The sequence below is a fragment of the Neomonachus schauinslandi genome, chromosome 6 (genome assembly GCF_002201575.2).
Source record: "Neomonachus schauinslandi chromosome 6, ASM220157v2, whole genome shotgun sequence".
Lineage (NCBI taxonomy): Eukaryota > Metazoa > Chordata > Mammalia > Carnivora > Phocidae > Neomonachus > Neomonachus schauinslandi.
The window spans coordinates 129,452,965-129,471,076 of NC_058408.1; the positions used below are offsets into that span (position 1 = coordinate 129,452,965).

The 18,112-nt window shown below is 43.4% G+C and overlaps 1 protein-coding gene across 7 annotated transcripts in view; it reads right to left on the reverse strand.

Moving 5' to 3' along the window:
* Positions 1-3,446: 3,446 nt before the first annotated feature.
* The window catches only part of STN1 (STN1 subunit of CST complex), a 42,581-nt gene continuing 27,915 nt past the window's right edge, over positions 3,447-18,112 (reverse strand). For 5 of the 7 annotated variants that reach the window (XM_021699999.1, XM_021700000.1, XM_021700004.1 and 2 more), the window contains 3 exons: positions 16,398-16,520; positions 13,413-13,485; positions 3,447-4,221 (listed from right to left, as the gene is read on the reverse strand). In XM_021699999.1, the coding sequence (XP_021555674.1) occupies positions 4,061-4,221; positions 13,413-13,485; positions 16,398-16,520 (357 nt within the window). In that variant the 3' untranslated portion in view covers positions 3,447-4,060. The remainder of the gene's footprint in view (positions 4,222-13,412; positions 13,486-16,397; positions 16,521-18,112) is intronic. The other 2 variants (XM_021700005.1, XM_021700002.1) reach the window with 2 other exon arrangements.

Below are 18,112 nucleotides of genomic sequence, written 5' to 3' on the forward strand. Positions count from 1 at the left end.
AGGAAACAATGAGATGCTTCTCTGGGGAACTGCTGTAGCGGCCACTTGCAGAGGGGGAACCACACTATTAAGAAAGTGTGGACGCTTTCCCCGACGGAAAATTACAAGTTTGCTTGGTTTCAATCGTTGGCACCACATCTTGGGTTCCTCATCACTGAATAGACTTCTTTCCACTTGGCTTTCTCTCGGCCAGTGTCCTGGCACACTATCAGAGGGAAAAATAATTAGAAAGAAGTGTCTTTTAGGGATGAGAAGCACTGGTGGTTTACCAGATGGAGAGAATCACAGAGCTTCAAACAAACCCCGACAAGACAGTAGCACTATTTGTCTTCCTGCTTCCATAAACTATATGCAGTGTTCATGCCTCCTGAAATGTGCACACTAAGAGCCAGGATGTTAGCTCAGTTTCCCTCTTCTTCAGGGGAAGCCTTTGGTGGCTCTTTAGCGCATGAGCAATGACCCAACTATAGTTAGCCCCAGATAATTTTCCAAGGGCTCCCCTCATCTTCTCAGAGTTCTTATGTTGCTACTAAGGTCCATCTTATTTTTGGTTTGCTCATCATTCAGGTTGTGTGAGTGTGGGATGGGGAGTGAGAAACAGCTTTATTATTTTTGTAGAAACGACACTTGCTAATTGTAAAAATATCAAATAGAGATATGTAGCTTTTTAAAAAGCATCTGATAGCTCACCTTTCAGGAGTAACAAGTGGGTCACTTTGGTTTTTCTAATAATCTCTGCTTGATATATATGTGTATATATATATATATATATATATATATATATAATTATTCATACAGCATTTCTCAAATGTTCTTGGGAACATGGTGTTATTTGTGATCAACCAGAAGCTTACCATGAGACAAGGACTGGAAAGGAAGCAATTCATCTGGGAGGTGCAGCAAATACTAATGGGGAGTGGGGAAGACAGGGAGGGTAAGGCAGCCAATTAAGGGTGGCTGTCAAGTTAGCTGCTACTGTGGGTGGATGGAGATTAATCCCACAGAGAAACTCTGGAAAATGGTGTAGAACACGTGCCTCAGAGATCTCATTTGAAGGGCAAGGGAGCTGGGGTATTTATATCCCAGGTCCCACTGGGTGAGGCTGCTCCCAGTGGGTTTAATTCTGAGCACTTCCAGCCTGAACAGCCTTCCAAGACATTGGAGAAAGCCCCCAGGAAAGAAAGGAAGATCCTTGCAGGTAGAGGGCAGCCAGGCACATACACAGGAGCGGTATGGCTGGAAAGATATGCCAGGCACTGCTCTAGATGCAGGGGACATGGCAGGAAACAGAACAGAGGGAGTCCTGCCCTCATGGAGCATTTCTTCTATCGGGGAGACAGATAATAAACAAAGCAAGGAAGAACTATATGGAATGTGTTGCATGGTGACAAGTACTGTGGAGAAAAGTTAAGTACTGAAGAGTCCTGGGAAGGATGGAGAAGGGGTTGGTTCTACTTAGCAAAAGAGGGATCGGGGCAGGCCTTAGCAAGAGGGTGACGCTCAAGTGAAGACCCACAGGAGGGGAGAATCTGGCTTCAGTTGAACAGATCGCTCTGGCGGACGTGTGGAGAACGAAGTGACGAGGGGCCGGGGCGGGAGTTGAGTCAGGAGGCAACTGTAATACTCCAAGTGATAGAGCAGCAGTGAGGAGAAGTTAGATTCTAGAAGTATCTAGAAGGTAGAGAGAAGGTGACTGGTGGACAGGTGGGATGTGGAGTGTTTGACCTGCACAACTGGAAAGATGGGGCCGCCATCTTCTGAATCAGGAAAATCTTCAGAAGGAGCAAGTCCTCAGGCAGGGGTGACTAGGCACATGGTTGTGGGCACGTGGGTGGGCTCTTTCAGACACCGAAGCGGAGAGGTCAGTAGGAAGCTGCGCACGTGGGGGTCTGGATAAAATGCGGCGGGTCTGTCAGCCTATGTACAGTCTGAGCCACGCTACCGGTGAAGATGTCCAAGGGAGCCGCTGCACAGGAACGAGGGCCGAGACTGAACCCCAAGCCCTCAGGGAGACAGAAGACCAGAAAAAGGAGATGGGGAAAGAGCACCCAGGGTGTGGTGTCCCAAAAGCCAAGTGCAGAAAGTATTTCTAGAAGGGGGGAGTGATCAACTGTATGTAGGTGTATCCAGGCGCCACATCTATAGCGATGTACATGCAGAAACTCTCTCTCTCTCGATACACACTTACAAGGCGTTTTAGATCACTAGTATACTATATAAACATCTGTAACTCCGTTTTCTTGGGAAGAGTGTTCCATAGCAATAGTATCTGTCTACTCCGTCTTTTAATAGTTGCACAGTATTTTACTGTGTGCGTGTATCATAATGAATTTTTCCTCATGGGTAACTATTTTTCCCAATTATAGAACTCTAAATTACGCAGCAATGGGAATCTTGTATCCATCCTTTCACACCTGTCTGATCATCTCCTTGGGATAAACCCTGGAAGTGGGGTTGCTGATTCAAGACTCCTTCCTGGGCAGCCCTATAACTCAAGAAGTATTCAGTAAGGAACATCTGCTGCTACCAAGGAAGATAGCTGGGGTGTTATTCCAGGTAGACCCCATGCCACGGGGACGCATCTGAATGCATGGAGGACACAGGGCAGCCATCTGGGTAAACGGCTGTTAGAAATAGGGCAGATGTCTGAATCAAGGCAGGAAAGTCCACAACAGGAAGCAATCTGTTGGTACTAGCTCTCAGCCTGACATATGAAACTGCAGCCAAATTCTAAGTATAAAAAGCCACTCCGTTTCCACATAGAGCAGAACTCGAGGCCTGCAGGCTCTCCAGCAGAGCCACTGAGAGCTTATTACGTCAAGAGCAAATGTAGCAGACGGAGGCAGATGTGCCTTTTTGAAATGACTGTAATTAACTCCAAATCTTTCCACATACTTTATTTTTGCTGGCTGGATTTGTCATTTAGCTGTTAGAACAAGCCTACCACATACCTCAGATTTTTTCCCTTTACCTTGCCATTCCTAGCAACAGCATGACTCCATCACCTGTCCGGGCAAATACAGAGTCTTTGTCTGGATGGGGTCAGAATGCCCTGCACATTCAGTGGTAACCTTGAAAATAATGTCTACCAGCCAGGCAATTGGCTGAGAGCCTCTAAGGACTTCAGGGCATTAAAGGACAATGTCTTTAGTCACGTATGTCAAGTGTAGGGAAATGTACTGAGACATCTCTTAGTTCATAAGGAGAAGAAGGAAAGGGGCGCCCGGGTGGCTCAGTCGGTTAAGCGGCTGCCTTCGGCTCGGGTCATGATCCCAGGGTCCTGGGATTGAGCCCCAAGTGGGGAATCCCTGCTCAGCGGGGAGTCTGCTTCTCTCTCTCCCTCTGCCTGCACTCTGCCTACTTGTGCTCTCTCTGTCAGGCAAATAAATAAAATCTTTAAAAAAAAAAAAAAAAGGAAAAGAAGGAAAATGACCAACACAGAGCCATGCCTTGGATCCATTTATTCCCATCTCTGGGTGGGTCTGTAAACAACATTCATCCCAGGACTCAGGACCCACCTCTGGTACTTGATCCGTGGAAATCATAGGTGAGTAATACTCATCCAAGGAGGAATTCTTAACACTAGGTTCTTAACCACTGAAAGAGGCCTACAAGAACATATGCAATAGTCTGAAGTTTTCAAATGTTTTAGGTCTGTGTGATCTGGCTTCTTCACTTCACTTTACCATGTGACATCCCTTTACCGTGACAGAGCCTCAAGCCACATACACACCAATTCAGCCACCAACAGTGTTCCCTCCCTTCTGCTCTAAGAGCAAGGCCCGGTCCAGGCAGGAGGTCAACAGGGAGGATTTTCTTCTTCTATGTCATGGCTGAGATAAATTACTTTATCCCATGGATACAGCAGCTAGAGGGCAGCCTGCAGAATTTATGCCAAATTCCATTCCTTACATGACTATATTTCACAGTTTATTACGAGATCACTGACACCAGACCTATAAGCCTCTGAGTGATGTTTCAAATCTGAGCCTGGGAGCGCCCAGCACCTGCTCGTTGTCTTCCTTGGCCCGGGCCGCCCACGTCATCAGCAGGCCTCTGCTCAGAACACCGTGTAGTAGTGCTCAGTGGTGCTGACGATGTCACTCTGGTCCTCCAGGAGCTCCAGCACCTGCTGCAGCACACCTTCACTCAGGTCTGGGCTGACACTTAGGCGAGCACAGGCCAAGATGTGCTGAAAGTGGCAGCCCTTCTCTGCATCTGCTGGAAAAAGGCAGTTGGCTAAGCTTGGCACACCTGTCAGACCCTCCTCCCCCTCCGCGGCCCTGCCCCTGCATTTTCACAAGATCCGCTGGTGATTCTTAAGCTCGGTAAAGTTGGAGATGCACTGGTTTAGATTACCAGCAGAAACAAAACAAAAGCCCTGTTCTCAGGCCCCTTATTTCGCCACATGACGTGGACCCGCTGCTCAGGAACTCAGGCCTTCAATCTTCAAGGGCTGCTAATCGATAATTGATTATCTGTAACTGAGTGAATTTTTTTAATCTTTTTTCTCTAGTGCAGGTACGTGTATAAGTGCTCCTATTCAGAGCCGAGCCCATAGCTTTCCAGGTGGGAGCCCTCCTGAGACTGAGAGCGGAGCTGGTTTACGGCAGCCTCCGGATTCTTTCCCATTAAGTCCTGACTGACCTAACAGCCTAGAGAAGGGATTCTGACCACAGATCTGTTCTCATTCTTCTCTGCCTAAGCTTCCAAGCAGTCCTGTCTATGATGGTTGCGTTCTAGAAATCTCTTAGCCTCCACCCCCAAAAACCCAAGACCATTTGGTATACAATGATAAAAGTTCACGGTTAGCAACCTCTTTCCTAGTTCAAACCAATGATTTAGAGTAGTGGAATGCACGGTGCTGTTCTGACCACTACGGAGGGTCATGAAATCAACATAATGGGCTGTGATTAGCAATTGTTTCCTTACCAACAGATTAAGAAAGACGGGAATAGGAAATTACAAAATGCACTGCATTATAGCGTATTATTTTGTGAAACTTTTTATATATATAAATATTCATACATACTTAAAATATGTATATTTATATATATAAAATACATTTTATATGTGTAGGTACATATATATGTAAATATAATGTACTGGGTCATGATGTAAAATGCATTTGTAACTCTGAGTCAAAGTCAAACCTCATTAATGAAAACAAAGCCTCCCCAGATTCACTTCGAGCGCCATGCAGGGCCAAGCTTGGCCCCTCTGTTGTCTCCCCAGCATCTGGCACACCTGCTGCGCCACAGTCACCGAAGGTTGTTTTCAGAGAACAAAATGCTTTAGGCTCCAGGAAGGTGATTACAGAGGTATCGTGGTGTTGGGCAAAGCATGGTTTGGGAGGTGGCACACCTCTGTGGCCTTGGGCAACTCACAGCATCTCTGAGCCCGAGTTTTCTCACCTATGAGGAGGGGGAGGGACTATAAAGGGGGTGAGGGCACCTCTGGGGTTCTTTCCAGCTCTAAGGGTCAGAGAATATCCCAAACCATGCTCCAGAGCTAACAAAGACTTGCTAAATTCTGACCTCTAGTGGCCCTGTCCACTCATTATCCCTCCCAGTTGGGGTTACTGTTGAAAAACTTGCCACCTTCACTGGTTTCCAGGCTGTTCCTTCAACATTCATTCAATAAAGACTTCCTGAACACCTACTATGTGTGTAGTGCTGAGCAAGGAGGAGCAAATGACAGATGGAGAGCGGACTCCAGAGGCCACCAGACCCGAATTCAAGTACTGGCTCCGACAGGGGCAGTGTGGCTCACGTCTCTGGGTCTGTTTCCTCCTCTGTAAGACGGGGAGAAAATCACCTACTTCACTGGTGGCTGTGGGATCAAAGGAGGCCTGTGGCAGGTGCTCCTTACACGGGAATGACTATGATTCTGTTGTCATCTCCATAATCTAAGATGATACACATAACCTAGTCCCTGCTCTAAAGAAGCTTCAGCTCTTCCTGAGAAGGGTGATACTGGAGGGTGGAAAGGGGCTCCAACCAAACTGGGCCTGCACACAGCAGACGGGGAGCATTAGGACTCTCACCACCGCTTGGCTTTTAATCGGTCTTTGCAGGGCCTGCATGCCCAAGCTCAGGGCTCAAGAGGACTTACATATGACATATGTGATCCTGACTGCCCTGAAGGCCTTGAACTATCTCTTCAGAAAGGCCATGCTGCTGTTTGGGAAGGGTGCTCACCAAGGGACCTTCCAGTCACATGGGGAGAAGGACTGGTTCTAGTTTTTAAGTGTTTGGTAGAATTCACCAGTGAGGCCATCAGGTCCAGAGCTTTTCTTTGTTGGTAGATTTTTAGTTACTGATGCAATCTCCTTACTAGTTAGAGCTCTACTCGAATTTCCTTTTTCTATGTGATTCAGTCTTGGTAGGTTCCGTGTTTCTAGGAACCTGCCCATTTCATCTGGTTATCCAGTTTGTTAGCATGCAATTGCTCACAGCACTCTTTCATAGTCTGTCTTTATTTCTGGAGAACCAGTACTAATGTCCTCATTTTCATTTCTGATTTCAGTAATTTGAGTCTTTTCTCTTTCTTCTTAGTCGCTCTAGCTAAAGGTTTGGCAATTGTGTTGATTTTTTCAAAGAACCAACTTCTGGTTTCATTTTCTCTATTATTTTCTATTCTGTTTCATTTATCTTTGCTCTAATTTCTTCTGCTAGCTTTGGGTTTAATTTGTTCTTCTTTTTCTAGTTTCTTAAATCGTTAGAAGTTAGGTTTTGATTTGAGATCCCTCTTGTTTTTTAACGTGTTTGTAGCTATAACGTTCCCTTTAGTGCTGCATCTCTAAGTTTTGGTATGTTGTAGTCTCATTTTCATTCATCTCTAGCTATTTTCCAATGTCCTTTGTGATTTCTTCGATTTACTAGTTAAGAGTGTTGTTTAATATCCACAAATTTGTTAAATTTTCCAGTTTTGTCACTGACTTCTAACTTCATCCGATTGTGGTCAGAGAAGATTCTTTGTATCGTAACTTTTTAAAATCTACAGAGACTTCATTAGCGGCCTAACATATGGTCTATCCTGGAAAATGCCCCATGTACACTTGACAAGAATGTGTATTCTATTGTTGGAGAGACTGTTTTGTGTAGGTCTGTTAGATTTAGCTTATTTCTTGTAGTGTTCAAGTTCTCTATCTCCTTACTTATCTTCTGTCTGCTTGTTCTACCCATTATTGAGAGTAGGATACCGACGTCCCCAACTATGATTGTAGAACTATTTATTTCTCCTTTCAATTTTCTCAACTTTTGCTCCATCTATTTGGATCATCTGTCCTTAGGTACATAAATGTTTATAGTCGCTGTATCTTCTTGCTGTATTGAAACTTTTAATAATATATAGTGCCCTTCTTAGTCTCTTGCAAACTTTTTGGTTTTAAAGTTGGTATTGTCTGATATTAGTATAGCCACTCCTGCTCTCTGTTGGTTACTTTTATTTGCACAGGGTATCTTTTTCCACCCTTTGACTTTCAATCCATTTGTCTTTGGATCTAAAGTGAGTCTTCTGTAGACAGCATACAGTGGGAGCATGTTTTTTTAATCCATTCTGCCAATCTGTCTTTTGAGTGGAGAGTTAAATCCATTTAGGTTTAAACTAATTACTGTTGGGGGGGGTGGGGGGGTGGGAAGGACTTACTTTTGTCATTTTGCTATTTGTTTTCTATATGCCTTGTAACTTTTTGTCCTTTGTTTCCTGCATTACTGAATTCTTTTTGTGTTTGGCTGATTTTTTTTTTTTTTGTAGTGAAATGTTTAAATTCCTTTCTTACTTCCTTTTGTGCATATTCTATAGCTATTTTCTTTGTGGTTACCACAGGGATTACTCAGCATCCTAATTTGAATGTATTCCAATTTAACTTCAACACAGAAAAACTCTGCTCCTTTACAGCTCTATCCCCACATCTTTCGGTTGTTGGATGTCACAAAATTACATCTTTATACACTGTGTTGCCCAAGAACATAAACTAAGTATTCTTTTAAATTCATTAGTCTCTTAAATTATATAGAAAACAAAATGTGGAATTAAAAACCAAGGCAACAATAATGTAAGTAGACTAATAATTATTTTTTCACAATGTATTAGCCTCTTAAATCATACAGAAATCAAAAAGTGAAGTTATAAACCATTGCTATATTAGCTTTTATAATTGTTCACGTATTTACCATTACTGAGATCTCTATTTATTCACATGGCTCTGAGTTACTGTCTAGTGTCCTTTCATTTCACCACATTGGATGCCCTTGAGCATTTCTTGAGGAAATGGTACCTGCTACTAAAAGCTAAAATTGACTGAACTTATCCCCAATTTACCCTCCTCCAAGCATTCCCCTGGAAGCTGCAGGCCTTCAGCAGACTCCAGAGTTCCAATATAGTTACATTAGGCAGATGCAATTGTTGTCTAAAGGGAGAGACAGACTGCTGGTACTTCCTACTCTACCAATGTATTTAATCCCCATAACAACCCATCATGGGGGTACTATTATTATCCCCATTTTGCATATAAAGACAATGAGGCAAACCTTTGTCAACATAGTACTGGAAGCCCTAGCCACAGCAATCAGGAAAAAAAATGAAATAAAAGGCATCGAAATTGCTAAGGAAGAAGTAAAACTGTCACCATTTGCAGATGACGTGATACTATATATAGAAAACCCAAAAGACTCCACCAAAAATCCATTAGAACTAATAAACAAATTCAGTAAAGTTGCAGGATACAAAATTAATACAGAGAAATTGGTTGCATTTCTATACATTAAAAACGAACTATCAGAAAGAGAAATTATGAAAACAATCCCATTTATAATAGCTTCAAAAAGAATTAAATACCTAAGAATAAACTTAACCAAAGAGATGAAAGATCTGTACTCTAAGAACCATAAGACACTGATGAAAGAAATTGAAGATGACACAAATAAATGGAAAAGACATTCTATGTTCATGGATTGGAAGCATTCATATTGTTAAAATGTCCATACCACCAAAAGCAAAATACAGATTCAAAGCAATCCCTATCAAAACACCAACAGCATTTTTCAAAGAACTAGAACAAAAACAGAACCATAAAAGACCCCAAACAGCCAAAGCAATCTTGAAAAAGAACAAAGCTGGAGGTATCATGCCCTCAGATTTCAAACTATTCTATAAGGCTGTAGTAATCAAAACAGTATGGTACTGGTACAAAAACAGACATATATCAATGGAATAGAATAGACTGCCTAGAAATAAACCCATGTGTAGACATTCACTTAACCTATGACAAAGGAGGCAAGAATATACAATGGCAGTCTCTTCAATAAATGGTGCTGGGAAAACTGGACAGCTACATGCAAAAGAATGAAACTGGGCTACTTCCTTATACCATACACAAAAATAAACTCAAAATGGAATAAAGACCTAAATGTAAGACCTGAAACCATAAAACTTCTAAAAGAAAACATAGGCAGTAAACTCTTGGACATCAGCCTTAGCAATATTTTTTGGATCTGTCTCCTCAGGTAAGGGAAACGAAAACAAAAATAAACAATTGGGACTAAACTGAACTAAAAAGCTTTTGCACAGAGAGGGAACCATCAACAAAACAAAAAGGCACCTGCTGAACAGGAAATACTTGTGAATGATAGATCTTTAAGGGGTTAATATTCAAAATATATAAAGAATTCATATAACTCAACACCAAAAAAGCAAACAATCCAATTTTTTTTCTAGAGATTTTATTTGTTTGACAGAGAGAGAGCGAGCAGAGCACAAGCAGGGGGAGCAGAAGAGGGGGAGGGAGAAGCAGGTTCCCTCAGCAGGGAGCCTGACGTGGGGCTCGATTGATCCCAGGACCCTGAGATCATGACCTGAGCCAAACTCAAGACACCCAACCACTCAGCCAACCAGGCGCCCCAAAAAAAAGACCTGAATAGACATTTTTACAAAGAAGACACACAGATGGCCAACAGACACATGAAAATATGCTCAACATCACTCATCATCAGGGAAATGCAAATCGAAATTACAATGAGATATCACCTCACACCTGTCAGAATGGCCAGAATCAAAAAGTCAAGAAATAACAAGTGTTGGCGAGGATGTGCAGAAAAGGGAACCCTCGTGCACCGTTGGTGGGAACATAAACTGGTGCAGCCGCTGTGCAAAACAGTGTGGGGGTTCCTCAAAAAATTAAAAATAGAAATACCATGTGATCCAGCTATTCTATTTCTGGGTATTTATCTGAGGAAAATGAAAATACTCTAGTTTAAAAGATATATGCACCCCTATATTCATTGCAGCATTATTTACAGTAGCCAAGATATGGAGGCAACCTAAGTGTCCATCGATAGATGAATGAATAAGGAAGATATGGTGTGTATACACAATGGAACATTACTCAGCTGTAAAAAAGAATGAGATCTTACCATTTGTGACAACAATGGGTAGACTTAGGGGGTATTATGCTAAGTGAAATAAGTCAGACAAAGACAAATACCATATGATGTCACTTATATGTGGAATCTAAAAACCAAAACCAAGAAACAAAACAGAAACAGACTCATAAATACAGATAAATACAGAGAACAAACTGGGGGTTGCCAGAGGGGAAGGAGGGGAGTTGAGGGGATGGATGAAATAGGTGAAGGGGATTAAGAGATACAAACTTCCAGTTATAAAATAGTCACAGGGATGTAAATAGGACTACAGTCATTAATATTTTAATAACTTTGTATGGTGACAGATGGTAACTAGACGTCATGGTGATCACCTTGTAACGTATATAAATGTCAAATCACTATATTGTACACCTGAAACTAATATAATATTGTAGGTCAACTATACTTAACTAAAAAAAAAAAAAGAGGGGTGCCTAGGTGGCTCAGTTGGTTGAGCATCCGACTCTTGATTTCAGCTCAGGTCATGATCTCGGGGTCGTGAGATTGAGCCCTGTGTCAGGCTCTGCACTCAGCAGGGAGTCTGCTTGAGATTCCCTCTCTCCCTCTCCCCTCCTCCCACTCACATGCTCTCTCTCTAAAATAAACAAATAAATCTTTAAAAAAAAAAAAGAAACTGAGGCACAGACTTACCCAAGATCACACAGCTATAAAGTGACAGAGCTGGGATTCAAACCCAGGCAAGGGGGCTCCAGAGCCCAGCTCTTCACAACTCTGCCATGCTGCCGGTCTTTGAACAAGCCCAGGATCAGTGCTTTAGGGACTGAAAACAGGTTTCATGTTTATAGTCCTTTCCTTATTCTAAGTTTATCCGTTTACTGAAATACTCCTAAATGACCAAAGAGTTTACATCCTACTGATCATCCTGATAAGGAAAAACTCAATGCTGTATTTTGTACAAAAGGTCAGAAACACACTAAAGGCCCAGTAGGAATGATTGAGAGGTTGAAGATCTATCTATACGTATAATGGAATCCTGTGTGGTATTAAGACTGAGGCAGTGTTGGATGTGCTGCTGCTGAATGACTTCTAGAAGCCAATGTTAGATTTAAGATACAAGGTGTGGAACACTGAGTATCGCACGCTAACCTTTACTTGTGGGGCTTTTTAAAAAAGAAACTATACCAATATGCTTGCATGTGTATATAACCTCTCTAGAACGACAAGTGGGAAACTAGTAACACCCACTGGCTTTGGACGAGGGAACACAGAGCCTGGGGCTCGGGGTTGGGAGGGATTCTGATTTTCTGTGTGCACTTTGCACTGTCTGACTTTTACCATGTCCATACATGATTACTCAGAATATATATATATATATATATAATGTCACAGATATTTTCTAGGACGAGTGGTCACAACAGATGCCAAGACAGTCCCTACGAGGTATTTTTCCTGGCATTCTCAGTTCCTCATGCTCCAGAGTTCAGCTCCTCGGAGTTTCCTAGTTCTGGGGCCACATACAGACTGAGGGGCACAGGGGGTCCACCTCGACACACACACTCGCCAGGGCCGGGGCGGGTCTGGGGGTTAGGAGGGGAAGGAAAACCTGCCACTTTTGCAGACTCTCAGGCCACCAGGCAGTTTGGCTCTCCTGAGAAATGCAGTGTGAGTTCCTTTCATTCGCTTCACCAGGCACTGGGATTATTTCAATCCATCCTGTTCCTAGTGCAGATCAAAGTAAGGATCTGGCCAGGTGGCTGATGAGGAGGATGGGTGCAGGGAGTCTATCTGGGGAGCAGCCTCTCGTCTCTTGTCTCTTCTTGGTTGAGGAACTCCACAGTTCACTGCTCTTTAAAGCTCCCTAAATTGTGGATGGACAGGTTCTCCCCCAACTCAAGGAGACTCATCCTTGTTGTTCTAAATGATGTGAACAAAAGCCAGAAACTTTGCATTAAAATAATAGATTGCTTTCAGTTTATTTTAAGATCTGTTGTCACACCATTCTGGGATCTGACCTCATGGGTTCTTAAAGGCTAAGTAGGGCTGCATACCATAAATACCAGGGCCGGAGACCTGGCCCAGCTCCGCCCGCTGACTCAGCCTGGAGCAGGGCCAGGCCCCAGGGATGGAGCGGCTGAAAGGGCTGGGGGTGGGTTTCTTTGGAGAAAAAGCAAGCAGGCTGAGGAGAACTGCAGTCATTCACAAGTCTTTCCCCTTCTCTCCCAGCCTCCCTTGTTGACAAAAGCCAACATTCATTATCAGCATATGTTTGACAAAAGACAGACTTTGAAAAGTCACCTTGAAGTCTAATCAGTTTACATAGGATTTAAAGATAGGAGTAGTGCTTTCTCGAAACTCTTTCTAACTAGTGTGAAAACGGTAATGTCTGTTGTCAGACTAGCTACAGTTTGAGATTCTAACCACTAGGGGTTGACCTAACTCCACTAAAACCAACTGTATTTTAAACCATTTCTTCTGCAAATTATCAGGTTCTAAGACGACTAAATTACACTAATCATAAACTGTAATGTCTAGAACCATTTCTCCTAACACAGAAAGGCCTGATGTCAGAAGAGAGGAAACTGCCTCGTCTGCATTCAAAGATGAGAGGCAAGAGTAGAAGAAGACAAATCAGAGAGAACATGAGAACCAGAAGGTCATGAAAAGTCCTAGCCTGGTAGCTTACCTCACTGTACTGCAGTGACCTGAGACGCTGCCCCGGCCAGCTCCTATCCCAGCCCGTAATGAATCAGCATCCCCAGGGCTGGGACCTGAGCACTGCATGTTTAAAGAAGCTCCAGGGTCAAGTACATGAGCTAAGGTCAGAACAACTGTGAGAGTCTAACGCTCACGGTACAGAAGAAGAGACTGAGGCTCAGAGAGGGCAGGTGTCTGGACCAATCATATTTCCAAGTCACTACTGGGGAAAGCCCCAGGTCTCCTGACTCTCCATCCAGTGTTCTCTGGGAGGGAACATCCCCCTCCAGTGCACCAGGACGCCATATACATGTACATTCCACCACTTACGATTTGGTTTCTGGCAGTCTTCTTGAATGATATGGTGGATCTTTCTGTGCAGTTCTTTGTCTTCTCTGGTTACCTAAATGGGAAAAACAGGACAGGAGAGAGAGCATTCTTAAGTAAGGAAGTGGTTGTGTAACCCAGACTCCCAGATTAGTATTTAGGATAGTTTTTAAAAATTTCACAGTAATTACCATCCCTACACGAACAAGAGAGTTTTTGATACTTGGCCTATTGTCAAACCAGCTCTGTCCCTAAGCAGCTCACTGCTTTGTAGTTGGCCCAGAGGCACACTCCCTTGGAAGGTGGTTTACCTGGACCATGATGTCAAGAAAAACTGAAATTCCGTACTTTTAAGGAGCAACTTTCTTGTCAAATATTCGTCATACATTCATTTCTCTTACTCATCTTTATATTCAAAGGGAGACACAAGTGATCAAAGTCTCGATCTCCAACCAGGGCTCCTTCCTCTGGGCCCTGATACCTGTCTCATGTCTCATTAGTACTCTTTTTTCTCCCAACCCCAAAGAAAAATAAATGAAATAAAAACTGTCAGGAAAAGCTAGCAAGAGAGTACATCCAGCTCATCTACAGAAACACTTTCTGTCTCAAAGGCAAACATAACTAAGCTCCTTTCTCAACCGGCTCCAGTTTGAGGGAAGCCAAGTAACCATCTGAGTTTCACCTTCATGTTCCACAGTAAATCTAAAAACAAAAAAAGAAAAAAAAAGAGAGAGAGGAAGGAAGGAAAAGAGGAAGGAAGGGGGGAAAAAAAGCATGCAAACAAACACATGTATCAGGAATTGTGTGACCAGACTTTAGGACGAATAGGGATCTTGACTCACAAGGTTATTGTGAAGATTAACTAAGGTAATGGGAGTGAGAGCTGCCGAAGGAGGAAAGCACTACACAAACAGAAGTATCCACATCGCCATGACAACTACTTCCCCGAGAAAACAGAAACCTACGGCCTGGGAGAAGGAGGTGGAAGGGAGGAGAGAAGAGGGATGGTTCTGCAGACGAAAGGAGCTATTACTGCTTGATCACCCATTCCAGCTCACACTGATTCACAGGAGGAAGTGCCCTAGCCCCGCCACACCTCAGCCCTGGCTGCTGCCCAGGAAAAGCCACGTTTTACAGACACAGGGGGCCAACCCAGAGCCCGGCGGGCGGGAGGGGTTGGGGAGGCATGGGAAGGGGAGCTGCCCAGCATAGGCTTCTCCAGCCTTACCAGGTCTTTCCAGCAGGAGGTGGTCTGCACTCATCTGTACACAGACTAGAATACCCTTTTCAAAAGTTACTCAGGGACCCCTGGCTGGCTCAGTGGGTAGAGCATGCAACTCTTGATCTCAGGGTAGTGAGTTCAAGCCCCACGTTGGGTGTAGGGATTTTTTTTTTTTTAAGATTTTATTTATTTGTCAGAGAAATGGGGAGCACAAGCAGGGGGAGTGGCAGGCAGAGGAAGAAGCAGGCTCTCCGCTGAGTGAGGAGCCCGATGCGGGACTCGATACCAGGACCCTGGGATCATGACCCGAGCTGAAGGCAGACAGATGCTTAACCAACTAAGCCACCCAGGCATCCCTTGGGTGTAGAGATTACCTAAAAATTAAAAAAAAAAACCTTAAAAGTTTTACTCATATAGTATTTAAAACATATATTAATTTAAAAAACCTCTCTAAAATGGGGAATCACTAGAGTAAACCAACATCAAGAAAATGTCCTATTAAGGAAAGATTCCCCTCCAGCATCATGTCTGTAAAGAGTGAGACTTCTGGGACTCCTCGGAATTCTGATCTGCCTCCAGGAGAATCACTCGTGACTGAAGCCACATCTACGCTGCTGATACCAGCCGTCACGAGGAAGCCCATTGTCACCGAAAGCACGGCCCCCCCGAGTATTAAAGATAGGCAGCAAGAGGTGAACCTTTAACTCTGAAGGTATGAGGCAAGCAGGCCCTGGTACCCCTGGTGGGAATGTCCGTGAGTATCGCCTTCTGGGAGGTCAATCAGACTGTGCTGACCAAATGCTTAAAGATACATGTCCTTTGCACGGCAATTCCTCTTTTAAGAGCAAATCTTACAGAAATGCTTACGTGAATTCACAAAGGTAGCCATAGCAACACTATCTATGAAAGCAAAACTCAGAATCAACACCGATGTCCACCAGAAAGAAGGGGTTAGAAGTGTAGGGCAAGAACCCATGATACCATGCGAGGCCAAAAAGATTGAGGGAGATTTAGAAGTACTAAAATGGAAAGATGCCTGTGATGTGCTATTTTGGTACCCCACCCCCCAAAACTGCCAGGCATTATTTACAGCAGTGGTTCTCAACTGTCCCAGGGGACACTTGGCGATGTCCAGAGACATTTTTGGTTGTCACAAGTCGGTGGGCTGCTACTGCTATCTAGTGAATGAAGGCCAGGGATGCTGTTAGACCTCCCACAATGCAAAGGAAAGCCACCCACAGCAAAGAACCATCTGGCCCAGTATTAAGGCTGAGAAGTCCTGATTTGCAGGACAATCACTTTTGGGGGGGGAAAACAAAAAAGCCACAGAAGCATCTATATGTGTACATTTGTAAATGCACAGGTAAGTGTCTAGAAGGACATACTGTTAAAAATGGCAGCTGGGTGGGGGGGGGCCAGGCGCCTGGGTGGCTCAGCGGGTTAAGTGTCCGACTGGTTTTGGCTCAGGTCGTGATCTCCCGGGCATGGGATCAAGCACCACATTGGGCTCTGTGCCCAGTACAGAGTCTACTTCAGATTCTTTCTCCTTCTCCCTCTGCCCCTTCCCGCTTGTGCTCTCTAAAATACACAAATAAAATCTTTAAAAAGAAATGGCACCTTGGGGAAAGAGAAGGGCTGACTTTCACTCCTTATTTTATGAACGTCCTTAATGAATTTTAAAAATAGTAAATAGGTATTCCTAACAAATGAATATAGTGATCGAAGCTATGAAGGAAAAAAAAAAAAAAAAGTTGCAGGTCTCTTACATAGTATAGCTTATCAAAACCATCATCTTTCTGGAAAACAAATCCTTTTTCCTGAAGCAGCTGTATTGCGTTCTTAAATATACTATGAATTGCCTTGGAAGTGGTGTCCTTCTTAGAATCCCCCTGTAGGAAGAGGAAAAAGAAAAAGAAGTTAAGTCCCGTCTTACAGCATCTAAGAGTAACTCCCTGGACCAACTGGTTTATGAATTCACCCAACAGGCTTTTAATCTGCTGAGTCAAAATGATGCAGATGTGTGGCCCAGCAGGCTGGTATTTAAACAGGCCTGGGAAGTTTGCTCAGGTAGGATCATGCTTGATAACTGTTCCATACCTTAGTTGCAATTTGGTTCAATTTTACAGTATGAAATGGAAAATCAAGAAGAGAATCTTTGGAGTATGTAGTTTATATGTCTTGAACATTTAAAATTACTTCTATTCCCATGCTGCTTTTGGTAGAATTAGTTTCCTGAACAAAAAGATAATCTTTGATTTTTTTTTTTTAATTCAGAGCCAAAACACTGTACATGTATATTAGCTCAGTTTTTTCATTAAAATTATGGCTATATATAATCTCTTCCTAAGGACTTCAGAGAATTTTACACATACTGAAATAAAGTTGGGGATTCTAGGATGTACAAAGTATTAAGTAGTCTCCTTATTTTAAATGGAGGCAAACAGCCATACGGAGACCTGTCTGTCCGAGGCGGGTCCATGGGGCTGAAGGCAGAGGGGTCCCAGACCGCATGGAAAGGAACCTCTGCTGCTCTCAGTTTTCTATCTCCTCAATTTCAGTATTTCTCCTCCAAGACATGGGTTTACGCAAAGTTACCAGTTTACCCTATTTCTTGTTCCCAAGGAAGCTGGGCCTTCAGCTATGTCCCACCATGGTTAACTAAATTGTAAGCTTACTGAGTTGGGGACTTTATTTCAACTTGGCCACCTCCTCCCTGGCACACAGTGGGTAACTAATAAGACATCTGTGTAATGAATGGGAAGTAAATACCCCATTATAGAGGAGGTATCCTTTTTATTATTCCACTGGGGATTTTCAGTCCATTTCTGAAACAAAGTAGTGAACAACTGTCCTTCAAGGTACACACCCATTTTTAATGTGACAGAAAATTGTCAAGATACTTAAAAGATGACAGCACCAAAGAAACAAGGCAAAGCTTCTAAAAAAGCATTTGAAGGCCAAGTCCTACCCCTAATGAAGAATGCTGATGAAGGGGCACCTGGGTGGCTCAGTCAGTTAAGCATCTGCCTTCGGCTCAGGTCATGATCCCAGGGTCCTGGGATTGAGCCCTCATTGGGCTCCCTGCTCTGCAGGGAGTCTGCTTCTCCCTCTGCCCCTCCCCCCACTCATTCTCTCTTCTTTCTCGCTCTCTCTCATAAATAAAATCTTTAAAAAAAAAAGAATGCTGATGAAGCCTATCTGGGACAGTACCCACAGATGCTGAAAGAGAGAGCTTGCTTGTGATCTGCTGATGACATTTCCTGCATGTAATAGCGAAAGGAAAGAAACCCCCAAATGGCTTCAAGCGTTGACCACTGCATCCCTAAAGAAACCCTCTCTTTCTAGAAAAGGCCTTCCAAAGAGGCACTGTTTTAATCTAATGGATCCTAGTGATGTTTCACGAACACGCTCCCCTGGCCTGAAGAGGACAGTCTAACACTGTTATTTTTTTTTTTTTAAGATTTTATTTATTTATTTGAGA